Raw genomic sequence first — 24,624 nt, forward strand, 5'->3', positions numbered from 1 at the left:
AATTGGCTGATCCTAAAGCGGGCATTGCCAAATTCATCATTTCCTTATTTGTTTCTCAGCTGGAAACATGACACGACACACGTTGCTAACAGAACTTTTATCTTGTTTCTCTTCAGCTAGAGTGCTGTGCTGGGTTTTATCATTCGTATCCCACACGCGTTAGCAAATTTTCCTTTTTTCCCCTTAGCCGCCAGTATTCGAAATGAGAGCTGGAAGAGCTGGTGCGCGCGGAGCGTGAGCGGAGAGGACGGTTCCCCTTTAAGCGATGTGCCTTGCCAGCGAAACGCACCTTAAGGCTAGCCTTTGGCTGGCGACGAGTGGCGTCCTCAGCGGTGACAGCAGGGCCTGTCCGGAGCTCTTAACGGGAGGGCAGAATGGCAGCCATTTTGTATGGCTGTCTGGTGCATTGGGACGTGAATGGGGATGCGCTTCCCTGTGCGTGCGACGGGGCAGCAATCTGGCAGCAAGACGGGTACGTCTGGAAATCCAGAGAGAGAGACAGAGAAGGGTGGGTGGGTAGACAGAGTGTTTGTGAGAGAGAGAGAGAGAGAGAGAGAGAGAGAGAGAGAGAGAGGTACGGGGTAGACAAGAGTGTGTGCGAGAGAGAGAGAGAGAGGGATAGACAGAGTGAGTGTGTGTGAGAGAGATGGAAAGAGAGGGGTAGACAGAGTGTGTATGTGAGAGAGAGAGAGAGAGAGAGGGGATAGCCAGAGAGAGAGAGAGAGAGAGAGAGAGAGGGGATAGACAGAGTGAGAAAGAGAAACTGTATTAAATGTGGTGGCGCCCTTGCAGTCCAGCACATTCACAGTCATTATTTTGTCTCACAATCACCCACTCAGGACTGAGGCTGCTGTGCCAACACACTTCCACACTCTGTGACAGTTGTGGGTGCACACCTAGTCATTTCCTGCTCCTCCTTAAAGCCGGTCGGCTAACAGTCTTCATCCCCGAGTGTCTGATTCCCCCAGGTTTGTATTCCAGGCGTTCGCCACTGATCGAGGTAATCATTGCCTGAATTGACCCACTTTAGCCTTTTCCTTCCTTGTGCTGAGAGAACCAGTGGTGCTACTCACACAGCCGATTGAAACTTGGTCATCCTGGCCTTGAGTCAAGGAGACCTTTTTTTTTTTAAAGATTACAAACTGTTCCTGGAGCTTTCAGCAGCGGTTGGAGTGTGTGAGCGCTGGGTTACCCTCCTGTCTTCTGGATGGAGAAACTCTTCCGTGTTGCGTAATTGGCAGCACTGTATGAATTAAACCCGAAAAGGCGGTCTTTTTTCCGATGGTATCGGTGAAATTGCGTTGTAATTATCCCATGCCTTACATGTGCTCGAACCCCAGTGCCCTCTTGAGCGTGATATGAGTGTGGATGAACGGAGGCCATTCTAGCCTCTTAGCCGAAATGGGCAGACATGTCTCATAAATAAGCCGCGAGATAATGATTATTTTCAGAAAGGATCACCCGAGGGTATCTGCCCGCCCTTCCTGCCCAGGAAAACCAGTATGACGATTCTGCGCATTTAAATTTCACGTTTCAAACATCTCAATTTTTCTAATGGCCGTCAGAAGTGTCTAGACTACAAAAGTCGTTTGTCTGGAACATTTGTATGCGGCTCCGGCGTCGCTGGCTAACTGGAATACAAGTTTGACTCGCGTGCATATTGATTTCATCTCTGGCAGATGAAAGAAGGCAGAGGGTACAAGGGGCGGCTGAGATGATATATGTTTGGAGTAAAATGACCTCCCCTTCCGCTGCATTATAAACAGCTTTTCATAATGCAAAGTACATTTAAGACGGCGTGCCGGCTACGCCTCGCCCTGCGATGTATTATGAGGGCTGTGGCACCAGGAAACCTTGGAGTGCCGGCAGTGCGGCCCCTGAATGATAAACAACCCGGCCTGTATTCACGGCGCTGTGATGCAAACTAAATATATTTATATTTTTATTGTAAATACCACCGAGCCTGGAAGGTTTTTTTTTTTTTTTTTTTTTCATTGTGTGGATGGCCTTGCTTGTGGGATGTGATTTAGCTTAGTTCTTACCGTATGAATCATTCTTTCGCACCGCGAGCATACTTGGCACATGGCGAAATTCCATTTCACCGTGGAGTAGCTCTGCTCAAAAATATGACTCGGCAGACTTAACAAGATAATGTACGAAAGAAAAAAGAAAATAGATTAGGCATCCCAACAGTGGAGAAAATTAGTGTCTTGAAAGTAACATTTCTGAGTGATTGAAGGTGATGAGTGGGAGTCAGGCAATCACACCAGCTGTGTGAGGAAAGCTGGCTGGCCTTGGGTGAAACTAGCACTCTCTTGTGTCGGCTGAATCTAGCACTTCCTCAGATAATTCTTCTTCTCACACATCTGTTAATTCTGCCCCTCGCATTCCAATACAAACATTAGTTTAGACAATGAAACTGCCAACATTGATGTATTATCAGTGCAGCGAATGGCATTACCGATAAACTTCCTTTTGCACCTGGCAGTGCTTTTATGTTCTGACAATGAAGCCCCGTGACTTCAGATAATATGAATGACGATGTTTATCGCTAATAGTCATATTGTCACATTGTAAAAACAAGGTATTTGTGAAAACATGCCGTTTGTTCGGCAAAGGTATCCGACGGTGACAAATTCTCTGCTGTAGTGTGCCAAACTGTGAACCCAGACGATCTAGTGTCTACGGAGATTGAACTGATTCCATGCAAATGTACCCAAAATATGTCTTCCGTGGTTGTGCTGAATCATAATTAGTCCTCTTTTCTGGGCCAACAACAGTGCAGGGAAATGTTTAGTCGGATGTAACCAACCAGTATGTACTTTACCAAATCATTTTTTACGATAATGTTTCAGAGGCAGATTTTGAAATGCTTGGCAGATCCGTGCCCTTATGGCAGATTAGATTCGGCCAAAGGGCCCCCTTGGTGTCTTTTGGGCTTGCCGGGAACCGTAAAACAGAACAGCAGGCTGGGCTTCCAGCCTCTCCTCATCAGCTTCTCTCCTGTTTCGATAAAAAACGATCCTTTTTTATTTCCCGCGGTTTAATATTCCTTTCATACTCCACACAGTATAGTGTAGTCAATTTAGATTATGCTGAACATAGCCTCTCTGGGGAAACAGCCACATCACATTAGCGCCGTGGCAACCCGTAGACGTAATTGAAGACGCCGTATATTAAACGCTGTGATGATGGAGGCGTATTAAAAAAAACGCTATCTGTAACGGCACCACCCCTCCTCTGTGTTCTTTTCTCATCTCCTCGTATTATGGGCGAGCCGCTTCCACGGGAACGTAGCAGCCGGGGCCCCACGATGCGAAACGTGCCTACAAATGCCACCACTGGCGCTGGGGCAAGAAGTGAATCATAAAAAAAAAAAAAATGCTCCCAAGATAAAAGCATTAGCAACACAGCAGAAATGAATGTGACAGGCCCGGCCTGGCTGAAACATTGTCTGTGTGCTGCAGCTAATACATTTGTCTTGGGAGTATTAAACCGTGTGTGGGAGATTTTTTTCCCTTTAATGTAGCACGTGGGCTCTCTGTGCGGCCCTACCTCTGCCCATGGGAGCACTGTCCCCATGCAAAAAGCAATAGGATGTGGCTCTTTGTGCAGGTTCCCAGAAATGATCAAAGCGAGTGTGTTTTTTTTAGATTTTTATTTTTTTTAACGATTACATTGAGAGGGCATGGAGAAGAAGTGTTTACCTGAAAGAACTGAACGTGTGGTGTGAGTAATGTGTTTGTTTTTTTTCCCTGGTAGCATTATTTTGGCTGTCTCACACTGGAAGGCCCCGTCATTCTGTGATGAATTGCCAAGGAACAATTTGCCGTGTGAAAAAGAAATGTTGGAACATAGTCTTTATTGTTTTCAGTAATTGTTCTAGTCCAAAAGGTTTCTCTCGAATATGAAAATGGAAGTTGACATATTGCAGTTCATCAAATCTTACACAGAATATAGCCCATAACTCTGGCAGTCTCAGTTCGATTTTTGGCGAAGTAGGGCTGAAGTGAACAGTGTTTTACTCCTCAGTGAAAGGTTTGAAACAAGCGTCTTCTTTCTCTCTGCTTTGATTATTTTGTCTTTTTCGGGGATTATTTGAATAATCTCTGACAGTGCACAGCTAAGTAGAAAACAAACACAGCCCAATGCTCAGAACAGCTGACTTCACTGATAAGAACACAGTGTTTCAGTTGCTCTGAGGTAATTGCTGAGTCCTGTCAAATTGGCCATCTTCGGTTGAACACACGGTCTCCTGGGAGCTCCTGGGTATCTCTGTGACATGTGTGGAGCCAATCGGCAGCATGTAGGTTTGTTCAGAGCAGTCAAACACGTTTGGAAAAATATTTATTCACATCTGCTACTGCTGCACGTAGAGACACAAGGTTCTTTAAGGTCAGGTCCCCTTCTTTGGAATTAATAATGCTGCCTTTCTTTCCACCCGAGGGAAAACATGCTTGTTGCTACACACTGTAGAATTGTTTGTTCCCACCCCCGCTGATGCCGCTGTCCAAAGTTGGTGGGCTGCTGGCCAATTCAATAATTTATGATTGGCTTTTCATTTAGCGACTAGTTGTCACCCTGCTTCTCAGTCTCAGCGCCTCGGTCGGCGAACAGGAAGTGACACGCCTGACAGAACTGTCTGCGCGAAACAGGGGAGTGGAGAGAGAAATGTCACGCTGACCCCGGACACGGGGGCCTCTCCCTCCATTTTAATGAGATTCCCGGCTTTGAGAGGAGCCGTGGCAACGCGCGTGAGTCACTAAAGCGCATTCCCGCCTTATTATTTCCTTTGACAGGGATGACATTTTTCATTTTCCACTCTCCCCAGATGTGCACCTGTGGCACTGATGCGCGTAATACTCAGAGCGGACATGCGGAATCACAAATGCCTCAAGAGAGGCTGACCTACTCCAGCCGGTGTTTCAGAGTTGCTTGTTGATGTTTTGTGTTGTAATTCTCTTGACGGTGTCACGTTGTTCATATGACTTGTGTATGTACGTCAACAACGTGGCGGTGACGAAATGCATAAAAGCGTGCGGACGTAGTCACGAGGTTCAGCTGTTTTTCAGACCAAATGTCTGAATGGGGAAGAAATGTGATCTACGTGACTTTGACCGTGGAATAATTGTTAGTGCCAGACAGGGTGGTTTGAGTATCTCGGCAACTGCTGATCTCCTGGGATTTTCGCACTTGAGTTTGCCGAGAATACTGAGAGAATAACAAAAAACATCTAGTGAGCAGCAGTTCTGAGGACAGAAAGTCCTTGTTAATGAGAGAGGTCGGAGGAGAAAGGTCAGACTGGTCAAAGCTGTCAAAGCTGAAGGTGACAGTAACTCAAATAACCAAGCATTACAACAGCGGTATGCAGAAGAGCATCTCTGAACACAAAACCTCTAAGGGGATAGGCTACAGGAGCAGAAGACCAAAAAGTCAAAATAATAGGTTTAATAAATACCTAATGAAATGCTCTGTGAGTATATATCTATTATACAATGCACATGCTGCAGACATAGACATGTTGTGGGATAAGGGGGTCCCCCTAGGACTGTAAACAGTGGGATTATTGTAATTAGCCATGATCCCAATGAGTTCTTAAAATAGGCATTTTCGCATCCATACTCCTGTGGCAGTCTGTAAAACAGCGGGGGTGGGGTGGGGCCGGTTTTTAATTGGATTTCACTGTGTTTAGTCACAGGGGAGGAGTAAATTAACTAGACTTACATAAATCTCTTTTGATTATATTCAGGTGCCAAACGGTACCTAACACTCAGTGTAAATTTCAAGAGAAATTAGCTCTGCTTTCCAAAGCTACTGGAAGTGAATCAGTTCATAATCTGTGTAAATGCCGCAGCATCTATTTCTGTCCTGAATGAAGGCAGTGGTTATTGTTCAGTGCACAAGGCCATCTCATGAGCAATAGTTTCAGAAAAAAGTAAATGTTCTCTTCCAGAGTGTCACTGCAGGCTTCCGAATGTAAACTGCAAGTAGAAAAACTATTATTTCTCCAACAGATGGGCACAGAAGACTTTATTTTTTGATTTGGGAAGCAGGACTGGATATTACATAACGGTTTGGAGGGCTGAATGAAATTAATCAAAAATCCGGTCATGGGATTTTGCTCGACCCTATTTCTTTCATGATTTCTACAGCATAGCCTTACAGGATTACACAACACAATAATAGATCTTTTAGAGCCAAAGCACAGTTTCTGTTTGACTGATTTGAACTTTACAAAATATTTCTTCTCTGGGAAATATTTTAGTCATGCAGTGGAAGATTTGACGTGGTTTACTGTTTGGCACCTTGAAAGTAGTGTGGAATAAGTTTTTTTTCAGGCTTTTATATTGAATTTATTTTTGCATTTTATTTTATGTTTGCCCCAGGAAATTGTCCCAGGAATTTGACAGCGAATGTCAATACACTAGAATACACTAGAATACTGTTAGTATGTGTTGCCCATGGCCTTGGGAACCTTGTGAAACAAGTGGTCTTTCAATTCGTATTAATTGAATATGCATTCAATCTGTTTAGAATAGCTTTTAAATTGTGAATGATTCATCATGTGTACTAACCATATGGTTCCTGGATATTTAAAAACCTTCATTCATTGTTATCCCCAAAACTATTTCTTGCACAAGTCTTATTCTTATTGTGATATATTTGCTATCAGAAATCAATAATGTACATAAATATGTACAAACATACTTTATTGAAACTATGCTGTACCTCCCAACATAGATACTAGAAGGCTTATTTCTTGGTTTTCAGCTGGTACAGTAGTGCAGTGATCCGTCATTACGAATGGAAAATAATCAAAGAAAACAAATAGACATGCAGACTGTTTTCATTGATTGCTTTATTTAATTTCTATGTCTTCAGTCATTAACTAACACTAGCTCATTGATTGCAATAACCACAACCATTAATCACAATAAAATATAATTGATTTCCTTTTTGCATCATTTCACAAACCCCAAATCCCAAGTTAGTTTTTTTTGCCAAACAAAAACAAATGTATTTCCCAGAGGGCTAAACATATAGAACAAACATCAAGCACTAGTTTGTCAATAGCTGATTATCTGGGTTTAAAAAAATTTTTTTTATGAAGTTGCACTCTTTCGTTCTTTCTTTCTTTCATTCTTTCTTATTTTCTTCTATCCTTCCATGTGAATACCCAGTCAGTACTGTAAGTGCATCCATCCCATCACTGCAGGACATCATACCAGTGCATTATCTCAGCTGTGGGGCCCCTGCATTGCCCCCCCGCTGAGCTGCTCCTCTTGCCTTGTGCCAAATTACTGTGCTCAGTGGGGGCTTCTGGTGCAGGCAGGTCACAAACAGCCAATCAGTTGGACCCCCCCCCCCCCACCCCCTTCCATGAGACTCCCGGTCGCACCTTGTCCTGGTATAGCCCCGAATCAAATCCAGACATCTGGAACATCTAAGGCTTGTCTAATATGCACACAAATGTTGCGAATTCACAGCACCCATCTTTCTTGCTTTTCACCAGAGGTTACACAGGGTCGGCCATGCCTGTCTTGACGTTTGTCTTTTTTGTAGACCAGGAAGGTTCTTTGGGAGAGTAGGAAACAAGATGGCTGCCACTGGCTACCGTAAACTGAAGGGAAGACTTGGGGCTCTTTCCAATCGCTTATTTTTCTCCTAATTTGTATTTTCCTTGCTATGTGTGTGTGTGGTTCTGAGGGAGCAGGTTGCAGGTGTGTGTGGTTCTGAGGGAGCAGGTTGCAGGTGTGTGTGTGGATCTGATGGAGCAGGTTGCAGGTGTGTGTGTGGTTCTGAGGGAGCAGGTTGCAGGTGTGTGTGTGGTTCTGAGGGAGTAAGTTACAGGTGTGTGTATGGTTCTGAGGGAGCAGGTTGCAGGTGTGTGTGTGGTTCTGAGGGAGCAGGTTGCAGGTGTGTGTGTGGTTCTGAGGGAGCAGGTTGCAGGTGTGTGTGTGGTTCTGATGGAGCAGGTTGCAGGTGTGTGTGTGGTTCTGATGGAGCAGGTTGCAGGTGTGTGTGTGGTTCTGAGGGAGCAGGTTACAGGTGTGTGTGTGGTTCTGAGGAAGCAGGTTGCAGGTGTGTGTGTGGTTCTGAGGGAACAGGTTGCAGGTGTGTGTGTGGTTCTGAGGGAGCAGGTTGCAGGTGTGTGTGTGGTTCTGAGGGAACAGGTTGCAGGTGTGTGTGTGTGGTTCTGAGGGAGCAGGTTGCAGGTGGGTGTAGTACTAATGGAGCAGGTTGTGACAGGAGACCAGGCTGGTCTCACACCAGAGCTGTGCGGCTGACGGCTTGCCTCTGGGCCAGGGCTGCCGTAAAGGAGATGTCTGTGGGGATGAGCCTGCAATGCCTTCAATGCCTGTCCTCCCAGTGTAAGCCTCCTGTGGAAATGTGTGTGTGAGCCAGACAGAGCTGGAGCAGTCAAGGTGGGGGATGTGGGGGTGTTGGGTGTGTGCGGTACGGTCTGGAAAGGTTGTGGTTATCGGGGTATTAACCCTGGCCCAGGGGATCCGCAGGGTGATCAATTCCAGCAGACAACTGCATCGTTAACTTGGCCCTCCAGGGCTCTTTGGCCCTGATGTTATGAGGAAAACTAAAACCGTCGGACCCTGCAGTCTTCTGAGACCGGTCGAGTAGAGGACGCTCACGGGCTGGAGTTTGTGCGGGACAGGGGTGAGAGGGATGGGTGAAATGTGGAGAGGGGTGTCGGTTAGGTTGTACAGCAAGTGAGCAGTGGGCAGGATTTGGGATTATACTTACGTATATCAGATGATGAGCTGCAATATGCGAGTGGCCTGTGGTTAAGGTGACACACAAGGTCGTTGGTTCGATCCCCGGTATAGCCGCAATAAGATCCGCACAGCCGTTGGGCCCTTGAGCAAGGCCCTTAACCCATTGCTCCAGGGGCGGATTGTCTCCCGCTTAGTCTAATCAACTGTAAGTCGCTTTGGATAAGAGCGTCAGCCAAATGACATGTAATGTAAAGTAATGTACAAGAGAGACATCCATATGCGATATTGGAGCATGACAAACCTCAAATCCTTGATTCCTCACATCCTCAGGAATTATAACAGGGATTCTGTATGAAAAATTCTATACATTTGACAGCTATAGTTGGCAGGGCACGATGTATTATTCCCCCCACCCCCCCATATCTCATCTCAATAGCCCTTTGTCAGCTTTCATGGAGGGAGAACACAATGAGTGGCACCTTAATGGGGGGAAAATCCAACCCGAAGATCCTTCTGGAAGTCAAAGGAGATAGATGGCTCTGCAGCATCCCAGGTTGCGGTGAATGGGTTTAGGTGGTGCATTATTATTGGACACCTCACATTTAATCAGCCTGGTGAGTAATTTGGCTCTACCTGCAGGGGTGGGCAATGCTGGTCCTGACGGGCTGGTGTGTAGGCAGGTTTCTGTTTTCACTAATTACCCTGGCTAAATGAGCTAAGTGACTATACACCAACAGTGGTTCACTCGCAGATTTGATCACAGTGAAACGCTTCATAATTGGGACACAAGAACAGTCTTTGGCTGTCAGTCTTGCGCTAATCAAGAAATGTAGCTAAAATGTCAGATGGTGTAATTGTTGAGGCTAATTAAGTAATCAAGGCCGAAGTTGATATAAAAACCAGAAACGGATACAACCCTTACGGCCCTCCTCTGCTCTGCCGGCTCCATGGTTATGCTTGGCACAGAGACACTTGTTACCTTGTTGAGCCCTTGTTCATTAAGTTAAGCATCTCAGAGTAGATCTCAGAGTGCTGATTAGTTTCACTGTTGAGCTCATGGTGGATAAGGGTAGGATCTGGACAGGGGAAACCTGGATATTTCAGGAATAACCTTTTTTTGGATAACCTTTTTTTACTTAAGTCCATGTTCCAACTTTGGGAGGGTTCTGGGTTTTACTCAGTGCCGTTATCCAGATAAGTCAGTAATCCTGCTTTGTGAAATAAAGATCTGATCCTAGGTCAGCAGTCCTAACCTGAGATGCTGTCTAAATACAGGCCTAGGTGTGTGAGCTGATCTAAGGGCAGTTTGGCCTTTTGTCTCAAAGAGGAAGAGGTTCTGAACTGGATAATTGGACATCAGACACTCTTATTCATTATTCATTATTGGCATTTGGCAGACGCTCTTATCCAGTGCGACATATAGTTGATTAGAATAAGCAGGAGACAATCCTCCCCTGGAGCAATGCAGGGTTAAGGGCCTTGCTCAAGGGCCCAATGGTTGTGCGGATTTTATTGTGGCTACACCGGGATTAGAACCACCGACCTTGTGTGTCCCAGTCATTTACCTTAACCACTACGCTACAGGCCGCCCCTCTTACTCTGAGGCATTCTTTGAATACGGGGCCCGAGTGATTCCTGATAACTTCCCCCGGCCCGTGTGGCAGCCTTAACGGAGGGGATAATGGCTGTTTATGTTAATTGCGCTCTCTTGTAAAGTAAGCAAAAAACAAGACACGGACGGTGGCCGCCACACGCGCGTGCAGTGGCCTGTCGTCTCGTCTGCAGCTGAAAATAAGGCTGGAGGCGGCGGAGGGCGTAACGTCGTGATGAATTCAACCACGGCCGTCGCCTTCTCTGCCTCGCGGCTCGTAATCCTGCCGCCTCTCGTCGCCCGTACGCTCCTCTCTTTTGTTTAAAAGCGCTAATATGTGTCAACTGGTTTTTTTGTTTTTTCTGGGAGGAAGATTCCCGCCGGCGCGGCTCGACCCTGCCTCGCGCTGGTGCCGTGCCAGGCGGTGCGATAGCGGCTAGCGCTCGGGCGCTAACGGATTTGACAGCCGCGGTGCGGCGAGGGCCCCCCCGTTCCTCTCCGGCAGTTGAGCTCTTGAACCCCGTCCGCGCGCCGGGATCGAGTCTCGTCGAGCAGAGGGGCCGCGGGAGTGAGGCTAGCTGTCATAATGCGCTCGTCGCCCGCGGAAACGAGCGAAACGCACCGAGCAGTCGAGCCGTGCCAACAGGGCCGTCTGCCAGCCTGCGCTCCACTCGCTGCTCTGCCGCTGCCTCGGACTGCTGAGTGCTCTCCTCGACCGGGACCCATCTGAACGGATTAAGTGTCCTATGAGTGAGGACTCGTTTCCGGCTAAGCGAGAAAAAGACAAAAGTTGACGATTCGTTGGATTTTAAAATAGGCGGCATGGATGGGAAAGTAAATTCCACACCTATATCAGGAAGTTTGTTTGTTTACACAGAGTTGTCAATGCAGACGTCCATCAAGTGTACACGTTCAGGCTTGATGCAGTGCTGGATAACGCTCTAGAATGTATGTAGGGCAGACCTCAAGTATGTAATTGTTTTGAGTTAAAATACTTTTCGATGCTTGAGCTTGTCTGGTGTAGCCTATTGCCTGGTGGAACCTATGAAAGACTCTCAAAAAGTTAAAACCCCGCCTTCTGGTCCTTTCAGTTAGCTCTGTTGCACCAGGCAAGATCAGTCGAGCGCAGAAAACAATTTGAATCCGAAACAGTTATGTGCAGTATTTGCGCATGTCTGATGTAGGGTGCAGAGTGCAGAACGTTTGGGTAGCACATATGTACAAGGTAGTTCCTCCCTCCCTCGCTCCCTCCATTGAGACAGTTTGATGAGCAACACGGCGATCAAGGCTTCTCAGGAAACAGGGGCACATTTGTCTCCCCAGGATTCTCAGCTCTGCCTGGCTTCACAGCAGGCAGTGGGGAGGAGATCTGTTGTGCAATACCACGACTGAGCCTAGTGCGGTGAACATCACTATGTCTGTTTCTCTTTACCACTGTCATATCAGGCTATTAAGTATTTAAATTAATATGTACCAGGGAAACAACAATGCTTGAATTTACATGCCAATTATTTAGAACTGTTCCCATGAAGATCTAAAGACCCGTCACATTTTCCCGTTATTCAGTGCAGTTAGGGCTTACAGTTACAGCACTGTGCAGAAGTCTTAGGCACCCTTGACTTTATTATACAGTCAGGTCCATAAATATTGGGACATCGACACAATTCTCCTCTTTTTGGTTCTATACACCACCACAATGGATTTGAAATGAAACAAACGAGATATGCTTTAACTGCACTTTCAGCTTTAATTTGAGGGTATTTACATCCAAATCAGGTGAATGGTGTAGGAATTACAACAGTTTCTATCTGTGCCTCCCACTTTTTAAGAGACCAAAAGTAATGGGACAAGTGGCTGCTCAGCTGTTCCATGGCCAGGTGTGTGTTATTCCCTCATTATCTCATTGACAAGGAGCAGATAAAAGGTCTAGAGTTCATTTCAAGTGTGCTATTTGCATTTGGAATCTGTTGCTGTCAACTCTCAATATGAGATCCAAAGAGCTGTCAGTATCAGTGAAGCATGCCATCATTAGGCTGAAAAATCCAAACAAACCCATCAGAGAGATAGCAAAAACATTAGGTGTGGCCAAATCAACTGTTTGGAACATTCTTAAAAAGAAAGAACGCACTGGTGAGCTCAGCAACACCAAAAGACCCGGAAGACCACGGAAAACAACTGTGGTGGATGACAGAAGAATTCTTTCCCTGGTGAAGAAAAACCCCTTCACAACAGTTGGCCAGATCAAGAACACTCTCCAGGAGGTAGGTGTATGTGTGTCAAAGTCAACAATCAAGAGAAGACTTCACCAGAGTGAATACAGAGGGTTCACCACAAGATGTAAACCATTGGTGAGCCTCAAAAACAGGAAGACCAGATTAGAGTTTGCCAAACAACATCTAAAAAAGTCTTTACAGTTCTGGAACAATGTCCTATGGACAGATGAGACAAAGATCAACTTGTACGAGAATGATGGGAAGAGAAGAGGAAAGGAACTGCTCATGATCCAAAACATACCACCTCATCAGTGAAGCATGGTCGTGGTAGTGTCATGGCGTGGGCATGTATGGCTGCCAATGGAACTGGTTCCCTTGTATTTATTGATGATGTGACTGCTGACAAAAGCAGCAGGATGAATTCTGAAGTGTTTTGGGCAATATTATCTGCTCATATTCAGCCAAATGCTTCAGAACTCATTGGACGGCGCTTCACAGTGCAGATGGACAATGACCCGAAGCATACTGCGAAAGCAACCAAAGAGTTTTTTAAGGCAAAGAAGCGGAATGTTATGCAATGGCCAAGTCAATCACCTGACCTGAATCCAATTGAACATGCATTTCACTTGCTGAAGACAAAACTGAAGGGAAAATGCCCCCAGAACAAGCAGGAACTGAAGACAGTTGCAGTAGAGGCCTGGCAGAGCATCACCAGGGATGAAACCCAGCGTCTGGTGATGTCTATGCGTTCCAGACTTCAGGCTGTAATTGACTGCAAAGGATTTGCAACCAAGTATTAAAAAGTGAAAGTTTGATTTATGATTGTTAGTTTGTCTTACTTTTGGTCCCTTAAAAAGTGGGAGGCACATATAGAAACTGTTGTAATTCCTACACTGTTCACCTGATTTGGATGTAAATACCAGAATTACAGAATGTTATGCAGATGCCTAAGACTTTTGCACAGTACTGTAGATGTGGAAGTGCAGTCTGTACTATACAGTGAGGTGAAGGTGTGTGACTTATTGGAGAGGGTGTGTGTTTGTGTGTGTGTTCATTTGTGTTAGGGGTGTGGTGCACTGCTTGCGGTGTGTGTGGCATATTATACAGGGAGTGTTTATGATGCTTGGTTTCGGGTATGTGGGGTGTTATTCATGGATTGTACATGATGTTAGATTGTTGGTGTCTGTGACAAACTATATAGGGAGTGTGTATGATGCTTTGATTTGGGTGTATATTGTACAGGGAGTGTGTGATGCTTTGATTTGGGTGTGTATTATACAGGGAGTGTGTGTGATGTTTGCTTTTGGGTGTGAATTATACATGGAGTGTGTATGATGTTTGCTTTTGGGTGTGTATTATACAGGGAGTGTGTGTGATGTTTGCTTTTGAGTATTATACAGGGAATGTGTGTGATGCTTGGTTTGAGGTGTGGGGTATTACACAGGGAGTGTGTGTGATGTTTGCTTTTGGGTGTGTATTATACATGGAGTGTGTATGATGTTTGCTTTTGGGTGTGTATTATACAGGGAGTGTGTGTGATTCCTGGTCAGGAAAGAGCTCAGTGATCTTGGACTCCCTGTCTGGGCTGATTCATGGCTCCCTTCCTGCCTAGCTGGAGTCCAGCCTTTCTCAGAATCGGAGCTGGGGGCTCTTTTCCATTTGGGTTGTTTAATTCAGCTTAATCTCTTTTTTTACTCTGCTTAGCAGTCTAGCTGAGGAGCTCTGTGCTTATGAGTATCAGTTCACAGTAATCACTGAGGTCCTAGAGGCTCTCAGATGATGTGTTTTAAGGAGGTATACAAATGTCGCTGTCATTTTAACAGGGTTCAGTTCACAGCTTAATAGCATGGTTCCCCCTTAGTCATTTTCTAGGTATTTGGCTACAGTTTCTGACTTGCTCCCTGAAGTCTGGTCAAGTGCGAACGGAGATTAATCAGAGAGACTTTGGAAGGTGCAGAAAAGGAGCAAGAGCCAAGGAGGGGGGGGAGGGGGGGGGGGGGGTCTGGTAAGAAAAAGAGTTTGGATTTTGACTGGACAGCCAGAGTTGTGCTGCGATAGGGTTTCTTCTTGTTATCTTACCTTGGTGTGACTCTCTCTCTGGTGTGTCTGGTTATGGCCTTTGGTCCGCAGCGCGGTCAGTTGTGGTGTGGGGTCTGTGCGTCACGGCGATGAGTGGTTGCCATGGTAACCAGGTGACGCACTGGTAGAAAGGAACGAAGAAGTAAAGATGAAGCAACACCTTAATCACAAGATCAAAAGGCGCCGTGACCCAGTAAAAGGCACTGGCCCAGGCTTGTGTCGGCACATTTGTGTGAGCTGAATCTGAGCCTTTTCAGTGTCTGCTTCTTATGTTCATTTTTTGGTCTAAAAAAGGCAAGCAGTGTGTATGTATGTGTGTGTGTGCTTGTGTATGTATACATGTGTATGTATACATGTGTGTGCATGTGTATATGTGTGTGTCTGTGTGTATGCGTGCATGTGTATTTATATGTATGTATGTATACACGTGTGTGCATGTGTATGTGTGTGTGTACGTGTGCGTCTGTATTTGTGCATATGTATGTGCATATGTATACATGTGTGGGTGTGTTTGTGTGTGTACATGTGTGCATGTGTATTTGTGCATATATATGTACGTTTGTGTACATGTGTGCATGTGTATTTGTGCGTATGTGTTTGTGTACCTGTGTGTTTGCGCGTATTTGTGTGTGTACATGTGCATGTGTATTTGTGCATATATATGTACGTATGTGTACATGTGTGTTATGTGTATTTGTGCGTATGTGTCTGTGTACTTGTGTGTTTGCGCATATTTGAGTGTGTACATGTACATGTGTATTTGTGCATATATATGTACGTATGTGTGCATGTGTATTTGTGCGTATGTGTCTGTGTACTTGTGTGTTTGCGCGTATGTGTGTGTGTACGCGGGTCCATTTCTGCGCATATGTGTGCTATGTGCTGACTGCGCGTGTTTCCTGCAGCTCGGGGGCTGCCCTTGTGGCTGTGATGTCACTGTGCACCCAGGCGGCAGTGGGAGGAGCCTGAGGGGCAGGAGGCGGAGCTTACGGCACGCGGACGGCGACATGAATCTGTGCTGGAACGAGATCAAGCGCAAGTCCCACAACATCAGGTAACGCGCCCTGTGCAAGTCCCACAACATCAAGTAACACGCCCTGCGCTAGTCCCACAACATCAGGTAACGCACCCTGCGCTAGTCCCACAACATCAGGTAATGCGCCCTGCGCTAGTCCGACAACATCAGGTAACACGCCCTGCAAGTCCCACAACATCAGGTAACACGCCCTGCTCAGGTCCCACAACATCAGGTAACACGCCCTGCTCAAGTCCCACAACATCAGGTAACACGCCCTGCTCAAGTCCCACAACATCAGGTAACATGCCCTGCTCAAGTCCCACAACATCAGGTAACACGCCCTGCAAGTCCCACAACATCAGGTAATGCACCCTGCAAGTCCCACAACATCAGGTAATGCACCCTGCAAGTCCCACAACATCAGGTAATGCACCCTGCAAGTCCCACAACATCAGGTAACGCACCCTGCTCAAGTCCCACAACATCAGGTAACGTGCCCTGCGCTAGTCCCACAACATCAGGTAACACGCCCTGCGCAAGTCCCACAACATCAGGTAACACACCCTGCTAGTCCCACAACATCAGGTAACGCTCCCTGCTCAAGTCCCACAACATCAGGTAACGCGCCCTGCTAGTCCCACAACATCAGGTAACACGCCCTGCGCAAGTCCCACAACATCAGGTAACACACCCTGCTAGTCCCACAACATCAGGTAACGCTCCCTGCTCTAGTCCCACAACATCAGGTAACGCGCCCTGCTGTGGGCGCCGATGTCCAGCTCAGTCCCGCACACTCTGCCTCTATGGAGTTTGGGGAAAAGGGGAGCTACAGTCTGTGATTCTGTCCCCCGAAAAGTTCTCCAAATTGCGACTCTTCTCTTTCAACTCCAACTTCAGTGCTTCTTGTATTTGTTTCCCCAGATTATTCCCCTGATCATGTTCTCAGTACTGTAGGATTATTAGGCTGACAAGTAAGCCTGGCCAAATAGTAACACTGTGTTTTACTGTAAACCCTGAGTAACCCTGAATTTTATGTTCTTGCGATTTTTGTATAGCTGCCAAAAAATGATTGTGGCCATGTTTCTGCTTGGGATTCATTTGTGACCTGAATGCCACAGAATGTAAAAATATTTTTTAGACAGATATCTTTGGGAGTATGAACAAAGGCAATATGTGCTACCTAAGTGCTGTTATCATCATTATCATCAACATCATCATCATCATCATCACCACCAGCACTGTGGTGTTTGAGGGATCCATTTTTTAAATGACAAAAACAGTATCTGTGTGGTGTTTTAATCGTATAAGAAGACATTTTTGGATAATGCTATTGCTATCAATTGTGTTTTAATACCATTACTATCAAATAACAACAATAATACAGTGAGTGTAAGTAAAAGAGTCAGTGAAGTTCAATAAAGCATGTCATGGTTGCTATACCGCTGTACAGAATCTAATCTGACACCGTGAAATTCTACCTTACTTCCTGTTGAACAGTATTGGCCATGGTCAACAAGCCAGAACACCTGAAGGCTCTGTGGTGCCGGAGTTTGCAGCGTGTAATCGTTGCTCAGCGCTTCCAATCTATCAGATAAAGTGGTTGATTTTACGGTCAACCTCACCCCACCAGGGTACTTGGGTGTGATTTGGTCGCTGACATTAAGGTGAAAACAAGCCAACAGACCATGCGGGTTTCCTCAGGACAAGGGTTTGTCAAAGACCCCTGATCAGAAGAAACACAATCTAACGTGCCAGATTTACTATGGATGCTAATTTTAGCATGCCTAAATATGGTCGACTAGGGAACATCCCCTGCTATGAATGAATCAACGCATCATAAACATGTAAGTTACAGGATCAACAAAACAAACGATGGGCATGTAATCTCCTTCCTCAGTATTTAATGATTTAATTGGGAGGCAGCCACACGTGCACTGTCCTGGACACCTTCCATTTTAGCTACAAGCTTGTTCCCCCTTAATTGCCTGCTTGAGCCGTCAGAGCCTGTGAAGACTGCCGAAGTTTGGATCTGTTAAGGTAGCCGTGCCGGAGGCAGAGCAGATTGGGACTCACTGACCAGACATCAGAGCAGGGGCTGCCATTTGATGAGAGGAGAATAGGAGACAAGGCAGACAGAACCGCTTTTGATGGGATGGGAAAGATGGGTAATTTCTCCTGCCGAAGGTCTTCGGGGGATCACGGGCCAGTGATTGGACGAGCCAACAGTGTGTCTCACGCTATTGGAGCGTCGAGCTTCTGCGAGGTTTGTCTTCCATCTCCCGCTACGACAGGACTGGGGACAGCCCCCACACCGCCCCCCTACTGGAGAAGGACAGACAGCGTGGAAACCCTGCCCTCCCGGGTTGTGGCTGTCGGAGGGAGTGCGGTTGAGCCCCAGACAGCAGCAGAATGGGAAGAGCCTGTCGGAGATTCTCTCTGTCGTGACACAGCAACCCTCTGGCCATTCTCTGTCCTACTTTAAGACTCGCAGAGTGCACATTCAGCAAGACTGCATCTACTGTACTTAGAGGGCGGTGAAACATGGTGATTTATCGCAAATAAAAGGCGGGGAGAAGTATTTTGTGATACTTATGTATTTTATGCTGCAGATACAGCAGAGGTGGCTTGTGAGAGAATGTAAAAGTGGTGAAAGAAATATTGCCTCTAAACTGAATATTTCTTTTGAGATTATTTTTGCTTTTCTTCTTTCCTTAATAATTCAGGAGTGAATAGCATTTCCCTGAACTGTGTCCTGTTCTAGCTTCCTTCTTTTGGCACATACCAGGATGCCATAATAGACCACACCCTTTCCGATGCTCTAAAGCTGAAAATACGCAGACATTCTAGTGCAGGTCTTACTCTGCTTGTCTTTGTTGTAAAATTCCTTTGCAGTTTACATTTACATTTTATGCTGGAAGTATTATCATGGCAAGATTACATTTGCATTTGTTTTGCTAAATTGAACCCGCGTCTTCCATTTTAAGCTGGTAAAGTGACGTGGAGGAAAACAAGGCCGCCACACAAGGTGCGGCTGAGAGGAAAGGAATTATATGCTAATAAGTATGGATAATTAAGATAATTGGTGTGCTGATCAAGCAAAACAGATTAAAACCGTCTGAGAAGCGGCGATCAGTTTAAATGGTAAAAATTGCGTCCCTTCTCTTTCAAGCTCACAAACCGCCATGGATGCTGTGCAGAGTATTAAATATCGTTTAAGTGCAAATTGCACAGGCCACAGTACCAGGAGCATAATTGCATGAGTTCACTACAACACCACTTAAATCCAGCCTATCAGTTTTATGCAGAAGAAGGCTGAATTGAGAGGTACATTCTACTTTCTCAGGGTCTGGGTCCTGGTGAATGGTTTCGGCGGAGTTTGAAGTGGAGGTATTTCAGAAGGTGTGGGCACCATGCTCTGGAACTGTGGGAATGAGAATGGGAATTTGTGATTTGTAGGCGTATGGGATCAATTCTGGGTGCTGTCGGGCACCAAATGCTGACCACTAAAGGAAGCCAATGGGTGGTCAGCATTTGGTCCATGAGAACATAAGTGTCGTCAATCATTTCAGACCAAAATTTACCTCTGTTATTTATCAAATAAATCCAGAATGCCCAGTAGTCCTCTGTGACTAGGGCTGGTCAGTCCTGAAGTAGCCAGTGTGTAGGAACTGGCTACTTTTTCAAGAGAGATCACTGGGTCCTGGATTAGTCTTTTCTGGGAGACAAAGAAGGATGTCCAGGTTTAAAAACAGGTTCAGCTTCAGCTCTTGGATGGTCAGTGTGGAACTTGTGTGGAAGAGGTCATCATCATCTTTGTTATCATTTTCATGGAGACTGTAGAGATACAATGCATTTTAGCACTGCTCAAATTATGCAAATATTGACCTGGTTCTGCCTGCTGCCAGAATATTTCATTTCTTTTTCATGCTTTGTGTTGGAAGTGCTACCCTCCGGTCTCACTACATATCCAGTACAGACAGCAATCAAACAGTGTTTTTGTTTTTTTTCCCCTAACATACTTCTTAATTACATTTTTGAGTGGCTTCCCAAATGTGCCCTTGCTTCTTTTCTAAAGAGTGGAAATAGGCTTTCCATTCACAATATTGTTACATAGAAATTGGTGGCAGAAATAGGGCTATAATCATGGCTATGATAATATAATTTGAGTTCCAAGGCTGCGGTGGAGCCGGGTTGGTTATGATCCTGGAGGCGGGGGACTGTGTGAAGAGGTGTGTGTTCAGCCCTTCACCGAAAGGCCTTAATGACTTCTGTGTATCCTCAGCTTCACAATTTATCCATGCTTCCATGTACTAGAGCAGGGGTGTCAAACTCCAGTCCTGGCGGGCCGCAGTGTCTGCTGGTATTTGTGGTTTCCTTTCAATCAGCAGTCAAATAAGGCCTTGAGGACAAGGTGTGTGGACTCTTTACCCAATGAAAGACTTAGATTCATCACTCGTGCTGAAATTCACCTGAAACCAGCAGACACTGTGGCCCTCCAGGACTGGAGTTTGGCACCCCTGTACTGGAGTGTAATATAGCCACTACGTTGCTGTCTGTTCTGTCCAAAGTGACTTGCAGTTGATTAGACTAAGCAATCCCCCCTCGAGCACTGTGGGGTCAAGGGCCCAACAGTGGTCTGGATCTTGCCATGGCTACACCTGGGCTTGAACCAGCCAACCTTCTGGGTCACAAGCATGTACCTTGGCCCCTAGGCTAGAGGCTGCCCTCTTGCAAGCTCAACGCAGAAAGGCCCCATGAGGTGCTATCCACAGTACCACCACACCGCCGGTATCGGGTTTAATACTACAGTATGTACTAAAAGCCTGATGTTAATACTTGTATTATCATTATACCGGCGGTGTAATGAGGTAGTGGTCCTCGCCCGGAGGGAGATCGTTTTACATGGAGCCCGTGCCTTAGGGGACCGTGATCCCTCTCGTGGCGTCGTTCGCGGTTGGCGAGAAAAATGTTTTGACCTCGCCGGTGCTGCAGTACTGCATCACTGTCTGCAAAGCTGTCTGTAACAGTGAACCTCCACACAAAGGGGGCAAGACTGCAGCTTATAGCCAGCTTGTCTGTGTCCTTTAATCTCCCCGGTGTGATTCTGCCTTAAACACATTGCAGGGAACAGAACACGAGAAGCCACCCGTCTCTTCTGGTGAAATAGGTAGCCTATTTTCCATTTTCACAATAAATTCACAGCGTATTGAACTGTCACTGTTCAATACACTGTGATTGGCTGAGCCATTGCCATCAGGTCGGAGATGGCTTCTGTGTCCAGCACACTTGCAGGGACATAGCCCTGGTGTATACCTGTCAGAGGTATTTACCTGTTGAGGCTTTGTCTATCAAAGCAGCAACTGAAGTTATCACCTGCATTATTCCCTTTTCATTACCCGGTGCATGTTCCTGTGTATGCGTGTGTGTGCATCATTATGTGTGCTGCTAGACCCCCCCATACTGGTGCCCCTCTCCCCAATCACCTACACAGGACCCCTCTCCTAATACCTGCGCAAGGCCCCCTCACCCTAATTGCCTGCACAGGGCCCCTCTCTTTCCAGATACTCAGATTGGCCGTTCTCCCTCTCTCTGCCCGCCGTCTCTGTCGGTCTTCTCTCCAGTGGCAGGAGCAGCGTGTTTAACACGTCTCTCACGCGCGTCTCTGTCTCCCGCGCTGCTCCGCTCTGCTGCCATGATGTGACCATGATGCGCAGCACGGAATAAACTCAGCAGACCCAAATAGATTGCCTCCGAGAGCTGGGAGGCATGCTTCGGGGAAAAAAAAAAATCACAGAAAATTAGCAGTGTGCTCGTCTTATTTCTCCAGCGTTAATTAATTGCTGGATCGTGAAACAGCATCTGCCGATTCCCGTGGCGCTGGAAGACAGAGATGGAATTTCATTTAGAATCATGTTTCCATTAACGTGACAATAAAATAAAAATAAAAATCCCAGTACAAGTGAGCTGTTTTTGTCTTGAGCTGTCTCCAGCATTCGTCGCAACATATCGGTCCTGATTGCCTGGTTTTCTTTCGAGTTGAGGCAAGACATCTTCCTCATGGATAATACTTACAGGGCCAGTTTTGCAGGCACTGAGGAAGCCTAGTGGTAGACTAAATTCAATTCTCTATACAAAGCTGAAATTAGTCCAGGACTAAGCTGTGAAACTGTGTCTGTGAAACTGATCCATTATCGCTTCCCAGGTCATGAAGCCTGCTGGCTTGTAATTGGTCTCTGCAAGGGCTGCCCCTGTGGCTGGTCTGTTTCAGACACCTGGTGCACAGCTGGTCGTATGATTTTTGTAAATCCATTTAATTTATTTATTGAATTAGCTTTTTACTTTGTTGATGCCATGGAGACCAGTCTTAACACAGTCTGACTACATTACATTACATTATTGGCATTTGGCTGACGCTCTTATCCAGAGCGACGTACAGTTGATTAGACTAAGCAGGAGACAGTCATCCCCTGGTGCAATGCAGGGTTAAGGGCCTTGCTCAAGGGCCCAGCGGCTGTGAGGGTCTTATTGTGGCTACACCGGGATTAGAACCACTGACCTTGCGTGTCCCAGTCATTTACCTTAACCACTACGCTACAGGCCGACTACAGCTGCTACAGCGATTCCTGAACGTGCGTGCGCACTAACACGCCCCCCCCCTCCCCCCCCCAGAGATTCGATCACATGTTCCCCCATGTGCAGCCCCTCTTTCTCCAGCAGCGACGTAATGCACTCATAAAAATCTTTAATTAATCTCGGCCTGCTCGCTATATTAAAATAACTTTCAGAGGTCTGTTCTTAGCCGACAGACCTCATTGTTTGCATTGTAGCTATCCGCCTGTTTTTCTTTTTTTTTGGCTGTGGCTGAGTACAGGGACAGCACTGCGCCGCGAGACTAATGGGGTGCGGAAAAGGTGAGACTAGATTAGATTAGATTAGGTTTCTTTATCATCGGCTGCGCCCCGGTTTTCCTTTGAACTCGCGTTTTCCATTTGCAGTCACCCTGTGAAAACGGCACGTGATGTCGGAGCGCGCAAAAAAAACGCTTCATGATGAAGAGCTACTGCTCGGGTAATGCAGGAGCCTCTGCTTTCTGCTGATATCAGGACGTCCGCCCTGGCGCGGGGTGAAGTTTGGGGGGCTTCGCAGACGGGGGGTGACGGACGGCTGTGGCGGGTCGTGACCCTGAGCCGCTGCGACCCTCGCGGCGCTGTCTGAGGGGCGAAGTGGCCCGTATCATTACGTGCCGGCGGGCGGCTGCGTCAGGAGGGCGCGCGGACGCCGGGAACACGCCGCGGAGCGGGGGAAACACGCGTGTGGAGCGGAGCGGAGCACCCCCGTCAGATTCAGTGACTGCACCTCAGACTGGGGGGGGGGAGGGGCGGGTGTCGAACCCCCCCCGCCCGCCCCCCAGAGAGGCATAGCGTGTGTCTCCACACACCACAGGTCTCATCCCTCCTGGCTTCGCCGAGACAGGCTTTCTGATTTCATCTCACACGCTGTGGGGGGAGGGAGAGGGAGAGGACCCTGCCTGTCTGAGCACGGGGCCTTATCTCCTCACATCGCCTAACAACCGCCGCCTTTTTTATATTCAACAGGCTGCATCCCTCTGATACCGGCCTGTCATTATAGCTTCTGGGTTTGGTGAGAATGCACCGCTGGTCGTGATCCCTGACACGCAGAAATGACCTGTGTTAAAAAAGAATAAATAGAGAGCGTACAGGTTGTGTGATAAGAGCACGGCGGAAAAAATACACGGCCAGCAGAGTGAGCCTTGATTCTGGCGGGGTCCTGTTTTTAATTAACTGTGTTCTTTTATCAGGTATGCAGAACTTGCAGGCCCACGCTACGTGACGTGAAATCCTATGGTTCATGTGCTCGGAAATGGAGGGAATTCTAATAAACGGTCGACGTGCCGCAGACTTTATTGGGTTTGTTTATATGGCGGGCAGGCTTGTGGTGAGGTGCTCTCTCTCTCTCTCTCTCTCTCTCTCTCGCTCTCCCTCTCCCTCTCTGTCTTGCTCTCTCTTTCCCTCTCTCTTTCCCTCACTCTCCCCCTCTCTCTCTCTCTCCCCCAGTTGCCGCTGTGAATGCATGGCAGTCTGTTACTCAGCTTCCCGTTAATGCACCTTATATGCACTCCAGTCCACGTACCGCACCAACCAAACATAATATTCGGATGGAGTTCTGCTATTTTGAGGGTTAGCCGTGGTGCCCAGCGTAATTGAAACACCCGTACATTTTCACTCTCCAGCTCTACATTTCCAGCTGTGATTTCGATAGAGGTCACACACAGGCCCACCCGGGACTGGCAGGTGGCTAAATCAGCGCTTGGTATCTGCTTGGGATTGTTTTACTCTCAGCAGCCATTAATATGGCTGTCGCAACTCATTTAAAACATTTACCCAAACCTTTATAAAAATGTGGAAATGTGAGTCGCCGTGCATTTCAATGTGTATTGCATCAGATTGATTTTCTTGTTGGAAACATTCAAGTGCACCTGGGCCATTGCTATAAATACTGCATGACAAACACAAGTGCTTCCAGATTTAAATGGGTTTTCTGTGAGTGCACATCACTCACTCTGTAACCTGGCTTGACTAAGAAACTGAAGAAATGTACAAACTGATGCAGGTGGAAGCTGAAGATGACTGCTCCTGCTGACCGTCATCCTTTTCTCATGCACTTCTCATATTTCTGCATTTTCTCTTCTACATCCTGCGGCTGTTAATGCTGTTCAGGCTGGCCTCTCTGATTAGTAATGAGCCTTTCCAACTTTCATTTCCACAAAGGCACCTAATTAACATATTTCAACAACTGTATTTCAAAAAGCATTTTTACTTTACTTTTTTTTTCTGTGTTCATCTAGTTCATTTTTCATTTTTGGGTGATTGCCAAACTTGCCAAGCTGTTTTTGTGAAATAAAATCATTAAATCCCTAGTTAGAGTCATGGTGGGAAAAAAACCCCCTTGACCAACAGTTTGTTATTAGCC

The 24,624-nt window shown here is 46.6% G+C and overlaps 1 protein-coding gene across 1 annotated transcript in view; it reads left to right on the forward strand.

Moving 5' to 3' along the window:
• drp2 (dystrophin related protein 2) overlaps nucleotides 1-24,624 on the forward strand; it is a 96,632-nt gene that overhangs the window by 47,237 nt on the left and 24,771 nt on the right. The window contains exon 2 of the mRNA XM_061233496.1: nucleotides 15,521-15,669. Within this exon, the coding sequence (XP_061089480.1) occupies nucleotides 15,623-15,669 (47 nt within the window). The 5' untranslated portion in view covers nucleotides 15,521-15,622. The remainder of the gene's footprint in view (nucleotides 1-15,520; nucleotides 15,670-24,624) is intronic.

Source organism: Conger conger, chromosome 3 (genome assembly GCF_963514075.1).
Source record: "Conger conger chromosome 3, fConCon1.1, whole genome shotgun sequence".
Lineage (NCBI taxonomy): Eukaryota > Metazoa > Chordata > Actinopteri > Anguilliformes > Congridae > Conger > Conger conger.